The sequence below is a fragment of the Lagenorhynchus albirostris genome, chromosome 19 (genome assembly GCF_949774975.1).
Source record: "Lagenorhynchus albirostris chromosome 19, mLagAlb1.1, whole genome shotgun sequence".
NCBI classification, from domain to species: Eukaryota; Metazoa; Chordata; class Mammalia; order Artiodactyla; family Delphinidae; genus Lagenorhynchus; species Lagenorhynchus albirostris.
The window spans coordinates 60440027-60461474 of record NC_083113.1 but is presented as its reverse complement, the minus strand read 5'-3'; the positions used below and the strand labels follow the sequence as shown (position 1 = coordinate 60461474).

The window sequence follows — 21448 nt, the reverse complement described above, 5'->3', positions numbered from 1 at the left end:
TCTCAGCTTTAGCTCCTCCACCCCAGGAGCTGAATAGGCTCCGAGTCCAGAGTTGAGGCCGTCCTAGGATAGAGCTCACCCTGTCTGCTTCCCGTTGGTTGCTTGATACCCGATGTCTTGAGAACCAGTGTTTCATGTCTTTGAGGGGTTTTTTTCTTTCTTTTTGGCTGTTTCATGCGGAAGATGCCTGTCCTGCTTCCTGTTACCCCACCTTGGCTGAAAGTGGGGGCTGCTCAGCCGTTACGATTAGATAAAAAATTCTGTCCCTTCCTTGCACAACTCACAGTGCCTGACAGATCGTCCTCAGAATCGCAGGAAGCTCTACTAGACAGAAGCCTAGAGGCTTCTTATCCCTCCTTCCCATGTTACTTCACAGCCAAGGTGCATTCAGAAGGCTCACTCACCTCTTGCAAAAGAGACAGGTGGACGGCCAGGAGAACAGTGGGAACTTGGTCCGGCAGCAGCAGCAAATCTGTATGGAAAGGCCTGGTTAGAGCCCAGTTTTGTCCAGAACTCGCCAGGCCCGGTCCTGCCCTCGCCTGCCCCAACCCCGGGCCCCTCACCTTCCCCTTCTTCAGACTGCTGAAGAGCTCCTTATTCTGCAGGAACTTCTCCATCTCGGCCTTCACCAGCACACGGCGCACGTCCATCACCTCCTCCACCGTCAGAGCCAGGCTCTCCACGGGGTGGCTGAACTCCTATGGCAGGAGGCCCGAGGGGCCGGTCTCAGGCTCTCAGGGCGTCTCCATAAGTTCCCCTCTTCCCGGAGGACCCTGGCACCTCCCTGGCCTCGGTCCACCAAGCCCAGCAGCTCCATAAAACGCCCCGCTCCTCAGCTCGGCCACGCCAGGGAGCCGTACCGCTCCCTGGGACTTCTCTGTGCATGGCTACAGGCAAGGCTTCTCTGACCGGGCCCCGCCCACCCCACCGGCCAGCCCCCAGCCCGTTGATGGCCTCGTTGCACATGTCACCCTTCAGCCCATCCCACCTTCGTCCGCAGTGCTCCCAGACCTGAAGCATCTGCCTCCAGCCTTGCTCCCCACCTGCCAACACCAGGCCAGTCAGAGCCAGCCAGAGTCCCAATGCCCACTGCCCTTCCTCCTGGAACCCTCCCCCGCTCCCACCTCCCTCCCAGCGCCAACCATCCACTGCGACTCCGGGTCTGCCAGTCAGGTGGTTGCACCTGTCCACCTCGTCATAAGCGCCCGGCCCTTTGGGCCGCCATGGCGAGTACACCCTGTCCTAGCCCCCAGGGGAACAGTCCTGTGTTCTTAGCACAGAACTCCGTCTCTCAAAGCATCAGCAAGGTGCCCTGTGGCCCCCCAGGCACCTCACTGTTCTCATCGCATTTGATAAAATCGTGCACCAGGGTTCAGGTCCAAGTGGGGACCTCAAAACGTCAGCCACTGTTAGCTCTTCACAATGAAAAGTCAGACAAAATTCACAGCCGATGAAACGGAGGCGCCGAGAGGGAGCGGCACAGAGTCAAGACCTGAGAAAGTGCTCTCCAGTGTCACCAGGCTGCCTTCCAGGCACAGGGCGATGGGCTTCTCACCTGTCCTGAGCCCCCAGAGGTGGAACTGGGCTGTCCCCTTAGCAAGGCCCCTCTCCGGCCCCGGGGGCCGCAGTACCCAGAAGGTCCAGGGGGCGGCAGCAAAGCCCAACCTGCCCAGGTTGGGTCCCGGAGCGCGGAGCCCGCACGCCACTGAGGGGAGCCCGCGCCCCTCCTGAGCCCAGCTGGCATGCCAGCCCGACACAGCCACCTCGGGCCACCGCGCCTCCGCCACTCACCAGCCACTCGGAGGCCCCAGGCCCGTCCTCGACTGAGCCCAGGTCACTGCGTGGCGGGGAGCTGGGGCCATGCCGGGACTGGACGCTGACAGAACCTGGTAGAAGGGCCGGGGGCGGTCAGGACAACCTGCAGGTGTTCTGGCGTTGGACAGCTGTGCCCAGGGAAGGGGGAGATGGCCCTCCAGGCAGCAGGAGGTGACGGTGCGGTGGTTTCCTGGGGGTGAGGGGTCTAGTAGAGGACGCATCACCCACATCGAGGGCCTATGCAGTGCGGCAGGCCAGAGGGGCCCGTATCTGAGCCCCATGATGGGGCCGTGGCAGCCTTGGTCAGGGCTCCTCACCACCCTTTGCCTGGAGACCCAGAGGGGCAGAGAGGGTCGGAGGGGGAAGAGGGGGTCCACCTCCACCATGGGGGTACAGTGAGGTACGGAATGCCTGGCCTGGACCTCTTCACACCAGGAGTGAATCATAGCCACCACATGAGACCATCCCAAGAGGGGCCAGAAAGCAACACAGGGGCTCAAGGTGACCCTGAGGAGAGAGAAGGGGGCCTGGCCATGCCTGGTGGGAGGCACTGGGCAGGGTGGCAACCCTGTGACCCGGGGCACTTGGTGGGGCCCAGCCTTCACCACGGAGGGGACCAACTAACCCTGCATGGCCAGCAGAACCGTACCGTCCTGCGTGCTGACCGATGGGGAAAGGGCGGGGCTCGTGACAAAACCCAGGGCACTGGTCAGGCTCCAGAGTGGTGTGTGCTACTCTGTGGGCACGTCTCCATTGACAGAAACACTAGAAGGATCTGCCAATCGTCCATCCATCCAGCTTTCTTTCTATACACCAATATGTCAACGGCAATTATCCCTAGGTAATAGAATCATGGGAACTTTCTTTTAAAGTTTTACAATGAGTGTGTATTACTAATTTAATAAAGTTTCGAAAGGTGGGGGATGGCTGCCTGGGGTGATAAATACCCTTCCTGCAGGTGTGAGCTCCCTGTACCCTCTGAAGCCGCTGGGACCGGGCAGGGGCAAAGGGCGCCCGCAGGAGGGTGCCCAGGGAAGGGAGGCCAGCACCCACCTGGCTCCTGGGCGCTGGGCGTCCAGGACTGCACGCTGTCCGCACGCGGCCGAGCCCGTTCCAGGCCTCCAGGGGGCTGTAGGCCAGAGGTCACCTCGCTCCGGAGCTGGGCCAGGTCGTGCTCCGAGAAAGAGCGGTCTCGCCTCAGTGTCACCTCCCCACACGGCGACTCTTCCTCCTGCGAACACGCCAGCCGGCACCTCCCTGACCTCTCTGCCCGCCAGCGCCTCCTGCCAGTCCTTGGACCAAGGTGTCGGGCACAGGGGCCTCCGCTACGCACTGCCCAGGCCAGGGGGAGGCGGGTGCCTCAAAAACCACACCCTGGTCTGCGGCTCCTGGAAAGCCCTGGGAGGGCAGGTCTGGGGGGCAGGTGGGGCCCGTGGACGTGGCCACCCTGGTCTCTGGGTGAGGGCAGCAGCCAGGATGCAGAGCCCCGCTGGGACACGCTGGCTTGTCACCTCGGGGGGCTGCCCAGCCGCAGGAGGACGGAGCACTCTGCTTCAGACCCTTCTGTGCAGAGGCCACAGTGGTCCAAGGCCACCGTCCCAATGACCTTCTGAGCCGCCAAGATGGGAAAGGGTCCTGAGCCCGGCCATGCTTGCCCCCAGGGCAGACCCAGCCCCACAGCAGGACACCGGCTTCAAAGCAGGGCACGCCCCACAGAGCTGGACGCCGGATGGACGCTGGCTGTGTCCTTGCCCCCTCCCTCCTCCCCTCCTCCTCCCCCTCCCCCCCTCCTCCTCAGTCTCTCTTCAGGAACCCGTGGGCTCTGACCTCGGATATGTTCATCTCCTCCATCTCAGCCAATGTGGGCGCCTTGAGCAGGACCCGGGGCCGCTGGCGCTGGGCACTGCTCCCGGCATCCGTGATGGACAGGTTGATGCAGGAAGTGGACTTGACGTCCCCAGAGCAGGCGTTGAGGATGCAGGGCAGAGAGCCGAACCCTGGGGCAGGCAGCAGGTAAGGCAGGACAGGACAGGACGGGTTGGGGGGGTGGAGGGGAGGCAAGGGGCAGAGGAGGGGGTGTCCCGTGCTCACCCCGCTCACCCCGCCCATCCCAGTGCCTGTCCTCCACGGGGCGCAGCCTGCGTTCCTGCTTGATCTCGTCCAGGATCTTCTCATGCAGCGTTCTCTGTTTCTGGGGTAAGGGGCGAAGCCTTCTCTCTGAGACCTGCAGGGGGTGTGGCAGCGCCAGGTGGGGGCCGACTCCCAAGCTGGGGAGGAACCCTGCATGAGGAATCCGGAGCCCACGGCATCACAAGGTCGGACATGGAGGCCCTGTGTGCTCCTGGGGCAGTGAGCGCCCCAGAACCAACCTTCCAAACGCCCCAAGGGAGCCGGTACCTGCTTCAGCGGAGGCCGGGAGCGGATGAAGTCCAGGATAAGTTCGTGGGCATCCTTCTTCACCCTGGGAGGGATGTCCCCGTTGACCTGTGTGTGGGGTGAGGGCAGCAAGGCTAAGGGCCCACCTGCCAGGGCTGTGGCCTTGAGAGGGGCTCATGCAGCCATGGGCAGCGCCTGGACCTCACTCCAGCCTCCCTCTCAGTGGCTGTGCGGCCGTGGCCTTCAAGGCCTGACCACAGGCCTTCCCTGCACCTCAGATTCTTCATGTGGAAATGGGGGTTAGCGGCACCAGCTCAAAGGGTTGTCACGACGATGAAATTAACTCGCACGTTTAAGATTCTCAGCCAGGCTGGCACACAGCAGGGGCCATGCGAGCGCGAAATGCGACAGTCCTGCAGCCTCAGCTCCTGCCCCGGTCCCCTCCTCCCTGCCCTTGTCACTCTGTGTCCCTGAAAGGACCATGCACCACGTGACCCCGGGCCACGTCTGCCCCAGTTCAGTGGCCAGCACACCAAGCAGGGGCTCCAGCGAGCAGAGGGGGGCTGAACGTGGACCCCCTTCAACACGGCCCACCATGACCTAGAGAGGCCCACCATGACCTTCAGAGGCCCACCATGACCTTGAGGGGCCCACCATGACCTTGAGGGGCCCACCATGACCTTCAGAGGCCCACCATGGCCTAGAGAGGCCCACCATGACCTTCAGAGGCCCACCATGACCTTGAAGGGCCCACCATCACCTTCAGAGGCCCACCATGACCTTGAGGGGCCCACCATGACCTTGAGGGGCACACCATGGCCTAGAGAGGCCCACCATGACCTTCAGAGGCCCACCATGACCTTGAAGGGCCCACCATGACCTAGAGAGGCCCACCATGACCTTGAGGGGCCCACCATGACCTTGAGGGGCACACCATGGCCTAGAGAGGCCCACCATGACCTTGAGGGGCCCACCATGACCTTGAGGGCCCACCATGACCTTGAGGGGCGCACCATGACCTTGCGCAGCTTGTAGTTCCTGGCGCGGATGTCCTGCATCAGCATCTCGAAGGGGGTGAGCTGGAACTCTGTGGGCAGGGAGTTGAACTCCTGCTCCTGCACCTTCTTCAGCTTCACTCCGTGGCGCAGCTCCCGCATGAGCTGGACCCAGAGTCGGGCCTGGGGCCCCGAGAAGATGAAAATGGCCCTTAGCCCCGGGCAGGGCTCCCGGGCTGTGCCCCGGGCCAGCGGGGGCCACGTCTTACCCAGTCCGTGCGCCCCAGGCTGTCGAGCTCCATCAGGGGCTTTTCTGACTGCGGCTCATCCTCCCGAAGCTTCTGCAGCATCTGTAAGTCCAGGAGAAAGGGGAGAAGAGCAGCTGTGGGGATGTGGGCCCTGCTGGCCTGTCTCCCACATGGGCTACTGGTCCACCAGCTACAAAAGGGACAAGTGGGCATTTTGGACAAGGCTTTGGGGCTCAGAAAGATATCTGGGAGAACCAGGCCATCAGCCTTGGAGCCCCACGGGAACACTGGAGTCCCACTGGCTATCTGTGGCCGCATCTCCCAGGCAAGGGCAGGGGAGAAAGCACAACCTCCACGTAGCACCCACACAGTACCTCCTGGCTGCAGTAGAATCTGCCCCCTTCCCTCACTGATCCCCCTCACTGAGGGCTTCAGACCTCAGCTCACAGGGCCCCCGGGCCCCGCGCACACCCACCCTCATGGGACACCCTCGGCCGCTTCTCTGCACAGGATCCCATCTGCAGTTATACATCTATCTGCTGCTTTGATTGTTGTCTGAATGGTTGGCTCCATGAGGCCAGAACCACGTTTTGTTTTTGCTTTTATTTTTTTATCTTAGTGTTTCTGGCTCCTAGCACTGTGTGAGACACGTGCTAGGTCTTAAACATTGGTTGAATGAATAAATGAATCAATAAATGGGTAGTTGGATGGGTGGGTGGACAGCCGAGAGGGTGAGTTAGTCAGCAGGCCAAGGCAAACAGTCACACGGATGGACTTCACGGCCTGGGGAAAATGCTGCCGTCACGGTGAGGCCCCAGAAGGATGCCGGGGATCGTGGGGCAGCTGTTCTGTGCTGAGAATCTGGGAAGAAGCTGCTAGGTTCGCTGCCCTGATCTTCGCAGCAGCTGCCGTTCTTCCTCCAATCTTCCTCCCTGGAGAAGCAGCTGCCTTTGGCGCACAGCCTCGCCCTCCCCATCCCCCAAATCAGACAGAACCGGTTACCCTGGCTTTCACCCCAAGCCACTTGCCAAACTGCTTTGGACGCTCTAGAAAACTCTGCCAAGTCTCTGAGCAGCACAAGGTGTGTGATTCTAAAAATAGACCTGCGTGTGACCTGGCGGTCTCTGCAGAGGGCAGGAAGGTGGGTCTCCTGTCGTTCCTGGAGTATCTCTACCTGCCCCCTGAGTAGGCTGTTTCTGCCCCAAATGCCAGCCCAGCTGCGCCCCACCAACAGCCTCCCTCTCACCACCTCCTCCAATTTCCCAGACTTCTCTTGGGTCAACTGCTTGAAGTCTAGAGCTGTTTGCTCCTAAAACAAAGAGCTTTTATTGCCTGGGTAAGGAATTGACCTCAGCAACAGGACAGGTGACAGAAAAGCATTAGGACCATCCACAATGAGAGCACTGGAAGGACATCTCTGAGATGCCGGGGAAGCGTGGGGAGGGAAGAAGGGGGATGGGGCTTCGGAGGCACAGGCTGTGCAGAGGGGCCACCCCGCCTTGGGCTAGGATTGGGCTGTAGATGAGGGCCAAGTGGCTCAAGGAGCATCTGAATTGTCCTGCGCTGGGTCCCAGGCCCATCGATCAAAACAACCCTGAGAGCCTGCTCGAGCTCAGAGCCAGAGGAGCTGCGCAGGAACGCTTCCTGGTCAGAGGAAACGAGAGACACGTGCCCACAAGGGCCAGGGTGGAATCAGGGACCAGCAGCAGTTAATTCCAAAAATACCTCCCGACCTCTCCAAAAATCTCTGCTTTTTCTCATCTGTGAAATGCTGGTGGAAGGCAGGGGTCCCTGTGGGCTGTGACCCCCGTTTCAAGGAAACACCTCAGTTCCTGCCAAGGGAGAGGCTGGGACAGCTGGGGCGGAGACTGTCACCTCCTGTGACTTTGAGACCACGAAGAAGCAGAGCAGCCCCGGGAGAAGGCCAGCTGGGAGCCGGGTCAGGCCCCCTCTGCTCTGTACTAGCTGTGGCGTGGGGCAAGGACACAGCCTCTCAGAGGCTTTCCAACTGCTCATCCGGAAAAAGGGTGATAACCGCGGAGGGAGGCGGAGGGGAACAGCAGACTGTCACCAGCAGGGCAAACACCTGGGCGAGTGTCCTCTCACCGAACTGCCCACCTCCCCAAAGCTCCAGCACGCTGGCACCTCTGCATGGGTCCTGGGCCGCCCTCTGCACCCTATTTTCGGAAGGAACCATCACCTGGGCAGGTGAGCCGGAGGCAGGAGGCACAGCCCCTTTTGCAGATGCAAACATGGGGATCCGAGAAGTTAATAACTAACTTAGAGGCAACAGGAGTGAGGTCACGGGGCAAAGGTGCCACTTATATAAGTTTCTGAGCCTCAGGTCCCTCCTGTGCAAAACCGGGTACGCAGGAGGTGTGCGGGTTAAGCTAAAATCTACAAAGCGTTCAGGGCACTCCCACACAGAGCGAGCTGCGAGCCGAGGATTTCCACCCCCTGTGGACGGACAGAGGGACACAGGGAAGGAGGCAGGGACTGGGGAGGGACAGCCGGGCCCCGCCCTCCTGGCCCCGCCTCTGCGGGTGGAGGCGCCTTTACGGCCCCACCCCTTGCTCCACCCGCCCCCACGTGCCCCGTCTGCCTCGCCCTCAGCCCCTGCCAGGCGCCGCCATGTCCTTGGTCCCTACGGCCTGGGCGTCGCCCAGTCTCCACTCACCTCCTTGGCCTCCCGGACCCTGGCGAGGAAGGCGCGCAGCTCCAGCGTCTCCACGAAGAGTGCGCGGCACACGGCCTGGTAGTGGGTCTGAGCGCCCCGGGGCTCGGTCAGGCGCGCGGCGCACAGGCGCATGGCCTGTGTGAACGTGCGCACGGCGCGGGGGCCGCCCTCGGCCTCCTCCTCCTCCTCGGGGGCCCCGTAGCCCTCGTCGGCTGCCCCGCCACCGCCATCGTCGTCGCAGTCGCTGTTGGCCATGAGGTCGATGAGCCGCTCCAGCTGCGGGCTGAGCTCGCGCTCCACGTGCTCCGCCAGCCCCCAGTCCAGCGCGCGGTAGATGGCGAAGCCCAGCGACTGAACCACCTGCGGGACAGGGGCCCGCGGTCACAAACAGGCAGGGAGGGCACACACGAACTGGAGGGGTGCCGGGAGGGGGCCGGCGGCGGGCCGGGGTCCCAGCTGCCGCAGGAGAAGGTCACCACCGCGCGGCTTCTAATGGTGAAATGGAACAGCAGCTGTCCTCCCTGGGGATGCGCCCAGGGTCACCCAAACGGGGAACAGGGTGCTCCCCGTGCAGCACAGCCACTGTGGAAAACCGTGTGGCAAGTTCTTGTGATCCAACACGCTTCTGCCACGGGACTGCAGCTCCTCTCTGGGGAATCGAACCAAGAGAGAGGAAAAACGTGTATCCACGCTAGTCGTGAGCTGGGCAGCCGTGTGGAGCCCTGACCCCCGTGCACAGCCCAGAGCCAGAACTCCAGGCTGCTGGGCTCCGCATACAAATCTACAGTCCCCAAGGGCAGGCCCACGGCTCCCAGCCGGCATGGGGGGTGGAGGTTGCAGCAGCATAGGAACGTTGGAAAAGGTCTGTGTTCTTGAGTACAGTGTCGCTTACATGGTATACACGTTGGTCAGAACTCACCAAATGTGAGTTACCCCAACGGCTTTGTTTAAAAAAAGACAGAGAGGCAACCTAGTGAAACATTAGCTTTTCATATGCTGTAACAGTATATTTTAAATCAGAAGAGAAAGACTAGCTTATTCGATAAAGTTTGACACTGGAACTCACAAAAAGCAAGATCCCCTCCCTTCAGTATTTTAAGCTGCATGTAAATTTCAGTGTATGTAAATTTAACCTGAAAAAGAAAAACCGAAAAAGTAATTGTACCTGAGGACGGGGAGCAGGGTGGGGTCACCAGGGGGCAGGTGGGGAGGGAAGGGGCGGGGCCCGCAGGGAACAGGTGTGTCCTTAGCTGCGGGGGGCCCACCATGCTATTCTGCTGGCTTTGTATATGCTTGAAATTCTTTTTCCATAATAAGTTTTTTTTAATTAATTAATCAATTAATTTGTGGCTGCGTTGGGTCCTTGTTGCTGCGCGCAGGCTTTCTCTAGTTGCGGCGAGTGGGGGCTCCTCTTAGTCACGTTGCGCGGGCTTCTCACTGTGCCAGCTTCTCTCGTTGCGGAGCGCGGGCTCTAGGCACGCAGGCTCAGTAGTTGTGGCACGTGGGCTCAGTAGTTGTGGCTCGCGAGCTTCAGTAGTTGTGGCACGTGGGCTCAGTAGTTGTGGCACGTGGGCTCAGTAGTTGTGGCTCGCGAGCTTTAGCTGCTCCACGGCATGTGGGATCTTCCCAGACCAGGGCATGAACTTGTGTCCCCTGCATTGGCAGGCGGACTCTTAACCACTGTCCCAGCAGGGAAGCCCCATAATAAGTTTTTTAAAAAGTGGATTAGCATATTAGAAACATGAGTCCTGCGGTAGAGAGACCTCTCCACTCTGCTTTCAATTTTACTTGGTGGGGAACCCTGTTTTCACAGACTGCCATTAACATCTCGGAAGCCAGGTTCTGTGGAAGACAGTCATCTGTCCCAGTGCCGTGTGCACCCCACAGTGGCCCTGGGACGCGGGTCTGCTCGACAGGGAGGCACCAAGGGGAAAGCAGTTCCACGCCAGCCAGTGGCGCAGCTGAGCCTAAGAAATAAGAATGAGGAAGCTGGACTTCCCTGGTGGCGCAGTGGTTCAGAATCCGCCTGCCAATGCAGGGGACACGGGTTCGAGCCCTGGTCCGGGAAGATCCCACATGCCGCGGAGCAGCTAAGCCCGCGAGCCACAACTACTGAGCCCGCATGCCACAACTACTGAAGTCCGTGCGCCTAGAGCCCGTGCTCCACAACGAGAAGCCACCACAGTGAGAATCATGTGCACTGCAACGAAGAGAAGCTCCCGCTCGCCGCAACTAGAGAAAGCCCGCGCGCAGCAACGAAGACCCAACGCAGCCAAAAATAAATAAATAAATCCTTAAAAAAAAAAAAAAAAAGACTAAGGAAGCTGCATCCAGTGTGCACCGCACTTTGTTTTTGTGTTTGAAACTGCTTTCGTGGTTTCCCTTGAGGACAATGATGCAGAAGATACGCACATGCCAAGATGACAACAGCTCTTTGCCACTCAACCTTGCCACAAGCCTTGAGGTAACCTCTGGTTTCACAGGTGGGGCAGAGACACAGAATGGCACAGGATGGCCGCGCTGGCCTGGGGGTCGGGTTGGCCTGCAGCCGGTGCCCAGACCTTGTGCCACGGACAGAGCTGCACCCTTACCAGGCACGTGCGGGCCACCTGGCCTCCGGGGCCCTTCTGGCCTCTCCTCTTCTTTCCTGAGATCCTACCCCCCTGGGCCCCAAGGGAGTGGGCTGGAGCAGAGCTGAAGGACAGGCGCGAGTGTCAGTGCTGTGCAGGGGACAGGGCACGAGAACAGGCCTTCCCTGTCCTGCAGAAACGCCTCCGAAGACACCCTGAGCCTGGAGGGGGCCTAGGGGCGTAAGCCTGGCTCGGGACACTGGACGCGTGGGAAGAGCAAGGGCCCAGTGGGAGAAAAGTTCCAGCAAAAGTCAACAACACTCCCAGCCTGGAGATGTCTTATCTCTGCCTCAGGAGGCGAGGGTCAGACCTAGCTCCAAGTCACACCCTAGAACCATGAGTCAGAGGCCCAAAGGCCGAAGGCCGGCCACATCTGACAGGTGACCGAAGGGCCAGGCCGTGGCTGGTGCAGTCCCTGCGGCAGTGGGATCTCCAGAAAGCGCCTGGATGCCCCTCAGGACCGCTGGGTGGGCGAGGGCCCCACTTTACACAAATTTCCAGCGGTCCTTTCTTGGCTCAGAGGTGGGGGCCAGGAAGGAGATGGTAGGGGGGAGTGAACTCCACTCCCACCCCCCCGGGGGGACCTCACAGCCCCCGCCAACCACAGGGGTGGCCCTGACTCAGTCTCTCCAAAGGAGGCCACTGTGCCCCACGGGGTGGGGCAGGCAGCAAAGCTCCCCTGCTCCAGCGCAGCACAGCCTGCCGCCCACCCAGCCTCCCCCGGTGGTCCTGGTCGCAGGCCCGTGCGGGCATCACATCAGTGAAAGGGTTAACTCCACTGCAGTCTCTTATCTGATAGCTGCTCCTTAAAAGCTTCTCAGAAGCAAAGACCACCGGCTTCCCCATAAGGAAAAACCTGGGCAGCCAGCCAAGAGCCTCAGAACCCTGAACCCCGCCTGCCCGGGCAGCGTGGGAACCAGGCACCCGCAGGGCCAGTGGGCCAGCCCCAGGGACCGGCCCGAGTAACCGAAGGGCCAGTGTGAGAATCTAGGCAAACCGCACGGGAGACTGCCCTGCCCCACTTCCTCGGGTGGGGCTCTCAGGCTGATTGATGAGGCTCCAGGCAGAACGGTGCAGACTGGACCCCTACATACAGAGTTCCTTGTAAATAGTTTCAAAACTGCTAACAAGAGGCCTCCTTTGGAGCGGGAGGTCGTGAACACAAGTCTACTCGAGGCCTGCGGGCAGCAGGGCAGCCCCGGCAGCAGGAGCCGGCAAGCAGTGAAATCGGTTCTTGGAAATGCGTGGCTGGGCTTTTCCCCCTCAAATTCCAGAAAACTGTATAGCACAGACTTCACGGCAATCCTACGGGAAATCCATGCTGTGTAAACAGCAGGGCATCCACCCCAGCCAGAGGGGTATCTTATCACTGACATTATTAAGAATGGCCAGCACGGGGCGATGAGAAAATGTCAGAAAACTTGGGGATGGTTTTATTATTGTTTCTGAATTCTACACAGCAAACCACACAGCCTCGTTTGGCCTGTGCCCACACCTTTGCCCTAACACTGTGTTTAATATATAAATATGTATTTGCACAAAACTGGTTTTCATAAGGCAGGAGGATGATAAACATCAAATTCAATTACCTGCGGGCGGGCGGATGGGACGGGAGACACAGGAAGAGGTCCTGCCGTTGAGGTTTGCGTTCTGGGTTGGATGGGGGCTCCGGGACATTGGTTGTGGGCTGCTTTTCCTGTTTGTCCCCCAGACCCAATTCCTGTCCAACACTCTGTGACCAGGGGGCCCCGGAGACCACATCACCTTTGCCCCCCCTCCTCCCTCGGGTCAGTGTGAGGCCCCTCCAGGAGCCCGGGGGTCGCAGGGGAGAGGGAGGGAGGTACATCACTCCCCCTGAACCTCGGGCCCACCGCGTCCACACCACCCTGGCGGGCTCCCCCATCACCGCCTGCCCTCTGGGCTCAATCTCCCTATCAAGCCCTTCCACTAAGCCACTGAGCATTTATCTGCGTCCTGCCTCACGGGAACAACTGTATAACTTTAAGTGCGTTATACAAGACACCTAACTTGTAACGTGTAGAGTTTGTTTTTAAAGTACCTGGGCTTCCGAGCTGGCCGGTGACACCATCGCTGTGGACTCTGCAAGGGGAGAGAAGAGGCAGTCGGGACCAGCGTCAGCGGCCCTGGGACCCGACACACGGGGCCGGCCCCCACCCCCCACTGGCCCCCCACCAGGAGCACACAGCGCATCGCCCAAGGTCTCCATCAGAAACCAGAAAGCTGAGCCGTCGGTCACTGGACGGACACCAACAAGGCCCAGCTCCCGGCTGGACACCAGGCGAGCCGTGCAGCCCTGCCCCAGGGGCGGAGGGGCAGCTGGCAAAGACAGCCCCTACTCGCCCTGCACAGCGACCACTCAGAGGGGGCAGCCAACAGGGCCACGGAGTCCATCCTGCCCCCTCGGGAAGCAAGGCTGGGGGCACGAGTGAAAGGGGAGAGAGGAAGTAGCCAGGGGCCAGCTCGGGTCAGCCAGGCCCAGGGAAAGCCCTCACGGTCGGAAGCCGCACACCCCCAAATCAGAGCTAGATGAGAAACCCAGACGCAGTGGAAAGGGCAGGCCTTGCTCCAGAGTTCCCGACAGCTGCGCTGGGTCAGCTGGCGTCTGGCCACCACCTCTGGGGATTTCTCCGCAGACTGTCTCTGCCAGAGACTCAGAGTCCCTGGGACGAAACCCAGGTGCTGAACTGGGCTCTAAGTATTTTATTAGGTTTATCGTTAAACACGGCACTGAGTTGGCATGTTTACGAGTACTCAGTTGTGTAACCGGTATACAGCCCAGGAGGTAGATGGTTCTCGTACCCATTTCACAGATGAGGAAACAGAGGCCCAAGGGAGTGAGCTCGTTTGCCCCAAGTTGTCACAGCTAGTAAGTGGTGGTGCCAGCTGTGGCCAGGCTGGGGGACCCCAGAATCTATGCTCCAGTCACTCCCTGAGCCACCCCCGGGCCTCCCAAGAGGCCAGGCTGGACGAGACACAGAAAACCCACCTCCTTCCACCACCTTCCTTGAATAAGGCACGCAGAACCGTGTTAGGCTATGAAGTTTAGCTGCCTTAAATTGAGGTGGAAAAAACACACAAACCGTTGGGCTTCCCCGGTGGCGCAGTGGTTGAGAGTCCGCCTGCCGATGCAGGGGACACGGGTCCGTGCCCCGGTCCGGGAAGATCCCACGTGCCACGGAGCGGCTGGGCCCATGTGAGCCCAGTGAGCCATGGCCGCTGAGCCTGCGCGTCTGGAGCCTGTGCTCCGCAACGGGAGAGGCCACAACAGAGAGGCCCGCGTACCGCAAAAAAAAAAACCCAAACCGTGAAATTCTCTGCTAAGCGAACCTGCTGACTCTGCAAATATTTTCAAAACGCCATCAAAAGGCAGGAAGATCGCCAAAGACAAAGGGCGTTTGTGTCGGGCTAGTCCATTAAATAATGGCAGACACTGCAGCCCAGCATCAGGGGAGTTAATGCAACAGTGAGCATTAACTCCCAGCGAGCAGCTGGCCGTATACAGGTGTTGGATGGTCAGTAAAAGCCTGTAGCTGTGAACGGCGGCCATGGAAGGTGCGAGGGATCACACTTGACAAAGGTGCTTCCCGGAGGTGCCAGGGCCCCGAGTTTCCCTGATTTCAAGGGGGCAGGGGGCAGCCAACCCTCAGCGCCCATCACAACCCAGCACGGTCTGGAAGGTGAGTGTCCACCAGCCCAGTTGTATTTTAAGTCGCAAGGACTGGGGGGCCCCACGGTGGTTCCGTGCCCAGCGCTTTGCCGCAGAGCTAGCAGATGACTTACCGTGGCCGCAGCCGGCACAGACGCCTCGTGGAGGCTGGCGCCACGCCTCCCTCTTTACAGAGGAGGAAACTGGAGCTCAGAGAGAGACAGAGATTTACCAAGACCACACAGCTAACAAAAGGTGGAGCTGGGGCTTCCGGGCGGAGCTGACACAGTGGTGGGCACCCTGTGCTCAGGCGCCCTGGGCTCAGGACAGGCCCATCTGCCCAGTTACAGGGGTGCCAACTCCAAGCCACCTCCTCCTTGACTGGGCCGTACCCGGAGGCCAAACGCCCTCCCAGGAGTCTAACAGGATCACAGCGAAACCCTAGCATCTGACAGTCACTGGCGTATCTGCTTAGATGGCCACGTCCTGGGACCAGAGTAACCAGTGCCCAGTGCTCCGTTTGTGGGCCCCCACAGCGTGGCCCTGGCACTGAACCGTTGATGCTGTCCCGGGGACCAAGGACTCCTTCTGCGTGAAGACCTGGGTAGCAGGAGTGGGGCCCTACAGGGGCAGAGAGGCTGGGCTGCATACCCCATGAGCGAAGCCTCCAGGGCACACGGGTCCCCCAGGGACCCCAAAGACCTGAAGCCTCTCCTAGAAGCATGGGGCAGAACTGGCAAAGGGCCGGGTGGGCTGAGCGTACCGTGGGGTCATTTGTCATGGGACCCCAGGCATAGGCATCTCACAGGTGTCCCAACAGGGAACACAGCTTGTCGAGGGACTGCCTTCCTGTGAGGTAATCCTTGCTCAGAGGTGAGGCTAAATCTCCATGCTATCTACAAGCACACCAGCTCACACAGTCACACCCTGCCCGCACGCACGCACGCCCACCTGCCCCATGCAGTGCCTTCAGCCCTCGGCCCCATTTTCTGAAGGGGGTGCTTGGTGTTCTCTGCAGCGGAGGATGTTTCCCATCAAGAACTGTGCAGTGGAGCAGCGCCCAGGCCCCTGACTCCCGCAGTCCTGCTCTGGGCCCAGCACGTGAACCTGCAGGAGCTGCTTCCCTAGCTGTGTCTGGGGAGGTGCACAGGGGACCGGGATCACAGCCCACAAGCCAGTGCCTCCGGGGCCAGGTATGCCCCAAGGCTCCCCAAACATCCACATGGCCTCTGGGGCAGTTGCTATCAAAGCCCCACTGCACAGAGAATGAAACTGAGGCACCCAGAGGCCTAAGTAACTTCCCAAGGTCAGGCAGGGGTGGGCGCAAGCTAAGGCTGAGTCTACTCGCCAGCGCCGTCCCCACCTCTCCCCGAGGGTGACTGCATGGCTGCTTTGCCTCCTGAACCTCGGTGTTCTCCTCTGTAGGATGGGCTCACAGCAGTGCTTCCCTCGCTCCCCGTCTCCCAGGATGGCAAGGTGGAGCCGCTGCATCCCGGACCATATCTTGACTGTGTGACCCCACAGGAGCAAAGGGCCCAGGAGGACCCCTGCGTGACAGCAAGGGTGCATGGTAGCTTTGGTGGGGGGGTCAAGAAGCAGGAGACAAAAGCCATACGGGAAGGACCCGGTTCAAAGAAAATGTTTCAACCAGAAACACTCTGGCTGCCAAGAGGAGATTCAGCGAAGTATGCTCTCCTCGGAAGCAGGATTTCATCTTTCCAGCCAGCCCCTACTCTCCTCTCACTGCTGGACACTCAGCCCTCACCTGTATGTCCATCTGTGTGGAGAGCCACTTAAAAAGACACAGGTGGGACTTCCCTGGTGGTGCCGTGGTTAAGAACCCGCCTGCCAATGCAGGGGACATGGGTTTGAGCCCTGGTCTGGGAAGATCCCACATGCTGCAGAGCAGCTAAGCCCGTGCGCCACAACTACTGAGCCTGCACTACAACTACTGAGCCTGCACTCTAAAGCCCACGAGCCACATCTACTGAGCCCACGTGCCACAACTAACGAAGCCTGCGTGCCTACAGCCCGTGCTCCGCAACAAGAGGAGCTACCGCAATGAGAAGCCCGCGCGCCGCAACGAAGAGTAGCCCCTGCTCGCCGCAACTAGAGAAAGCCCGCGCAGAGCAACAAAGACCTAACGCAGCCAAAAATAAATACAATTTTTAAAAAAGATATAGGCAAGCTATAAAGACAGTCCCTGGTCACTCAGGAGGCGATCTCCCAGTGAGGCCCAGCAAGTCCACCTTGAGGGCCCGGAGCCCACAGGACACGCAGGGTTGCCTGGAACACCAGGGGTGCCCCTTCAGCTCCTGGGAAGGGACGTGCTGGGCCAGGAGGCGTGGGAAGGGGCATCTCCAGCGAGCACAGACGGCCCCACGTACACACACAGTGACAGCAGCGCAGAAACAGCAGCACATGTGTCTCTGTGTCTGTGTGCACAGATCCCTGGGCCCAGGGTGATGTGGGCTCCATACTGATGTTCCCTCATGAGTCCTCCCCACTCCCTGGGCATGTGCCACTCTCAGCCCAGTTTATGCAGGAGAAGTGGGGGCCCCAGCACTGCTACTTCTCCACCTACTGGGCTGGAAGTAAAGAGGTAGATAGAGAACCGGGCCCCATGAAGCTCATGACACAGGGGTGCCGAGGTCCAACACAGGACAAACTAAATGGTCTCGGTGTTTGGCACTCAGGGCTGCACGCGAGGTGCACTGGGAAGGCCTCGCCTCTAGGCAGCGGTGGGCTGCACGGGGGAAGCTTCACCCTGGAGATAGGGCCCAGTGCTTGGTGAACTGGGAAGGCCTCGCCTCTAGGCAGCACTGGGCTGCACGGGGGAAGCTTCACCCTGGAGGCAGGGCCCGCTGCTTGGTGAACTGGGAAGGCCTCGCCTCTAGGCAGCGCTGGGCTGCACGGGGGAAGCTTCACCCTGGAGGCAGGGCCCGCTGCTTGGTGGGGGGGGGGGGCCTGGAAGGGCCAGTGGCCTCAGAACTACAGGCAGGAAAGGGCAGAGTGGGAGGAGGGGTGCAGGGGCAGGTGTGACCTGGCGGACAGGTGGCATGAGCACCCAAGCGTCAAGAGAGGGGCCTGTGAAAAATTCCAGCATCAAAACTGACAAGAAAACCCCCCAGAAAAGCAGGGCAATGTGTAAATTAGCGTAAGCAGAGTGGAGAAGGCCGGAGGTGAAAGGAGCCCCATCGACACCCCGCGCCCACCCTCCACCTGCCCAAGGGCGTTTTCACGCTGGAGAGCCTGGTGCCTGGAGAAAAGTATGCTGTTTCCCCGCAAATGGCGGCTGGGGGGGTGGGGGGATGGGGGGTGGGGGGATGGGGGGCTGGGAGGCTGGGAGGCTGGGAGGCTGGGAGGGTGGGAGGCTGGGAGGGTGGGAGGGTGGGGGGTGGGGGATGGGAGGCTGGGAGGGTGGGGGGTGGGGGGATGGGAGGCTGGGAGGCTGGGGGGTGGGGGGATGGGAGGCTGGGAGGCTGGGAGGGTGGGAGGCTGGGAGGCTGGGAGGGTGGGAGGCTGGGAGGCTAGGAGGATGGGAGGTCTCAGGCAAGGCGACAGCCGAGAGCTGCTTTGGAGCAGGCAGTGTCCTGGCGGGCCTGCCCTGGAGGCATCAGGCGGACAAATGCCACTGAAAGTGTCCCAGGACCACTGACCACTGGCCACGCTGCATGAACGGGCTTTGCCTCAGAGGACGGTCAGCATACGCACTGCAGAGATGCCTGATGGACTTTCTTGCCTCAATTTAAAAACAAAACAAAACACCCTTCCCCATCAGGAGGTTTTAATAATGGCCTCTTAAAAATAACTTCACTGTTAGGGCTTCCCTGGTGGCGCAGTGGTTAAGGATCCGCCTGCCAAGGCAGGGGACACGGGTTCGAGCCCCGGTCTGGGAAGATCCCACATGCCGCGGAGCGGCTAAGCCCGTGTGCCACAACTACGGAGCCTGCGCTCTAGAGCCCGCGAGCCACAGCTACTGAGCCCGCGAGCCACAACTACTGAAACCCGCGCACCTGGAGCCCGTGCTCCGCGAAGAAAGAAGCCACCGCAATGAAAGCCCGCGTGCAGCAACGAAGACCCAATGCAGCCGTAAATTAATTAATTTAAAAAATATTAAAAAAAAATAACTTCACTGTTAACATGTTTTTCCATTTTCCCACTTGAAAAAGGGGGCTTCCAAGCAGTTATGAAGAAGTCTTCAGACTTGCCGACTAGGAAGTTTACTCGAGTAAGCTTCCCCTGCTTAGCTGGAAGTGGGAAGTATTCCCACTCCTATGCTAAAGTAATAGTACTCCTCCACACCTCCGGCCCCCCGCAAGTCAGGTTTAGTTTGGTTGTTGATGTCTTTCCTTTTTTCTTCTTTTTGGCCACGCAGCATGTGCGATCTTAGCTCCCTGACCAGGGGTCAAACCTGCTCCCCCTGCAGTGGAAGCACAGAGTCTCAACCTCTGGACCGCCAGGGAAGTCCCTGGTTGTTGCTTTCTTTAAAGTTATTTTAAACGTTGACTTAATGCCTACATTTACCAGAACTTCCTGAGGGAGGATGGGAACCTTCTTCTCAACTGCGATTACAGCACGAGATAAACACGCATCTTTCAGTGAATCCAGTAATCACTCAAGTCCCAGAGAAACGCTGGGTTAGCTACCTTAGGGAGACAGCTGGTCTAAAGTTTCAGCTGATTCACAAAAGCTCAACAGGGACAGAAGAGAAAGTTCAGGGTAATCTATTTTTCTTAACCTTTAAAGAGGCAGCAAGTCACAAACCTCATCCACCTTTACAAGACGTGTTTATGGACAGAAACCAAAGATCCTGTCTAAGGGAAAATGAAACTGGGCCCCTCTGTGTCGTGGGCTGGGACGTCCCCATACAGGTCAGTGGAGAGTGGCCACACGTGAGCTTTGAAGCGCAGCCTTGGATTTCCAGTCGACCTGTGTGAAGGCAGCACAAGCGCCGCTGGGCCTGCAGGGACCAGGAAGAAGGGGCTGACACATCGCCGGGGCTGGAGAAGTGGACAGAACCAGATGACCGCTGCACCCGAGGATGGCCCTTGTGGTCCACTGTGGAGAGTACTGACCCCACAGTCAGAGATGCAGGGACCCCTCAGCTCTGCACCTGACTGGTGGCAAACCACTTACCACTCTGTGCCTCAGCTTCCCCATCTTTAAAATCAGAGGGTCAGACCAGGCAGGCCCATTATAGTCCTGTACTGCTCTGCGGTGCCAGAAGCCACCCCCTGGGTTACACTGTGTGCCTTCAGGGATGAGGAGGGCCACAGGGAAGGTCCTTTAAGGAGGACATACAGCTTTACGAGAAAAGCTCTTGGTGAATATGCAGACTCCAGGGCCCCCCCGATGACGAGAGGCCATCCTGTATCGTGCTCTCAGCCCAGCCTTTGAAGACAGTGGACACAGGCATTGAGAGCATCAGGGCTGAATCCAAATCCTGCCGCTTCCTGTGTGACTATGGGTAAGCCTGAGCCTCAGCTTACCCGACTGTAAAATGGGAACAGTACTGTTTGGGTCCAGCTCTTATTATTTTCTCCTGTCAAGTAAGTGTTTTTGTGGAAAATAGAGCAACTCTCAAGTGTCACACAGCTGAGGTGTTAAGGGAGGTGGGAGCAGGGTTCAGAGATGAGAAGGAGCTTGTGGAGAAATAGTGTCGGTCGTAGTGGGTGGGAGAGGTTCCGCGGACCCCTCCCTGTTACCAAAGGAGCTGTCGCTTCTGGCTAGCTTTGCCCTGGTCCTTCCCAGACCTCCATGAGTTTGCCCGTGGATTTCTGCAAACCCACCCCCCTCCAGCACACACAGCTGGCCTGTGTGCTTCCCCAAGGGTATCACTTTTGGGGGTAATATCGTCATATGCTCCGTCCCAGCACTCTGCTTCTCCAGGAAGAAAACTTTTTTCTTAAAGAGGCTACAAATCACTTAAACTCATCATTCTCCATAGACTTCAAGTACCTTTCAAGGGCTTCATTGTTGGTTCCCGTTCATGGCTCAGAGCAGAACACTAAGCAAGTTGTTCCCCAAATTTCACACATTCTCTGTTAAATCCTCATACCCACGGAAAACGAGCCCGAGGAAAACGTGTTTCCTTTCGTGCCTAAGCGCCTGTCCTGTACCTACCAGTCCAACAAGGATCCACACCACCAGTCACTGGGTGGGAAGGTCTGAGGGTTGCAGACCCCCAGAGGAAAAAGGAAGCAGCCCAGGTGGGGAGAACCGCGGTAGGAGGGGCAGAGTCCAGTCTCCCTGCTGAAGGGCCTCAGGCAAGGAGCCAAAGCCCCCTCCCTCCTCTCCAGCCAGCAGCGGGCCCTGATGTTAAGATGGGTTTCAGGTGGGGGGAATCCAGGAAAGGGGGGGGTGAGGTTCCCAGGTCGAGAGAGTGACTTTCATGTCTAGCAGAGGGAAAGAGGAAAAGCAGGGGCAAGGGGCGGAGGTCCGCGTCCCAGCGGAGAGTTGCTGGGGGCTCCCAATCCAGAAAGGGGAGAGGAGGAAGGAGGGCCTTCCAGTCTCGTAGAGAGAGAAGGCGGAGGAGGGGCCCCCAGTGCGGCAGAGGGAGGGCGCGGAAATGGGAGAGGTCGGCGGGTCCAGAGAGGGAAGGCGCCAGAAGCGGGGCGCCGGGTCCGGGTCCAGGTCCAGCAAAGGGAGGGAGGGTCTCAGCCCCTCCCCGCGAGCGGACACCGCCCCCCGCCACCGGCCTCACCAGCCGCGCCGGGCTCCCGCTGCGCGCTGACCGAGCCGTCCCTGCGCAGGAGGATGTCCGCTGTGTCCCGGATGCGCCGCCGGCCGCCCGGCGCGCCCCGCAGCCCGCGGCAGCACTGGAAGCACACGGCCCACGCCTGCTCCTCGTTGATGGGCTGCTCGTACGCCTTCAGCACCTCCTCCAGGGACAGCTCCCACGGTTCTGGCCGCCCAGCGCCCCCGGCCCGCTCGCCCGCTGCCGCGTTGCCGCTGGAGCTGCCGGCCCGGGCCATGGCCGCCCCATCATCGCCGCCTGCGCGCCCAGCCCGTTTCCATAACAGCCGCGCCAGGGCCGA

At 59.8% G+C, this 21448-nt stretch overlaps 1 protein-coding gene across 7 annotated transcripts in view; it reads right to left on the bottom strand.

Moving 5' to 3' along the window:
- SPIRE2 (spire type actin nucleation factor 2) overlaps nt 1-21448 on the bottom strand; it is a 26539-nt gene extending 5091 nt beyond the window's left edge. For 2 of the 7 annotated variants that reach the window (XR_009537061.1, XM_060130734.1), the window contains exons 1-11: nt 21115-21448; nt 12801-12841; nt 8112-8471; nt 5456-5536; nt 5205-5369; nt 4213-4299; nt 3643-4095; nt 2869-3046; nt 1792-1886; nt 564-698; nt 405-472 (exon numbers count right to left, since the gene is read on the bottom strand). Coding sequence is in view for 5 of the 7 variants with exons in the window: in XM_060130734.1 (XP_059986717.1) it covers nt 405-472; nt 564-698; nt 1792-1886; nt 2869-3046; nt 3643-4095; nt 4213-4299; nt 5205-5369; nt 5456-5536; nt 8112-8471; nt 12801-12841; nt 21115-21385 (1934 nt within the window). In the remaining 2 variants the exon portion in view is untranslated. Of the gene's footprint in view, nt 1-404; nt 473-563; nt 699-1791; nt 2006-2438; nt 2653-2868; nt 3047-3642; nt 4096-4212; nt 4300-5204; nt 5370-5455; nt 5537-8111; nt 8472-12800; nt 12842-21114 lie in introns of those variants that run through there. The other 5 variants (XM_060130737.1, XM_060130736.1, XM_060130735.1 and 2 more) reach the window with 5 other exon arrangements.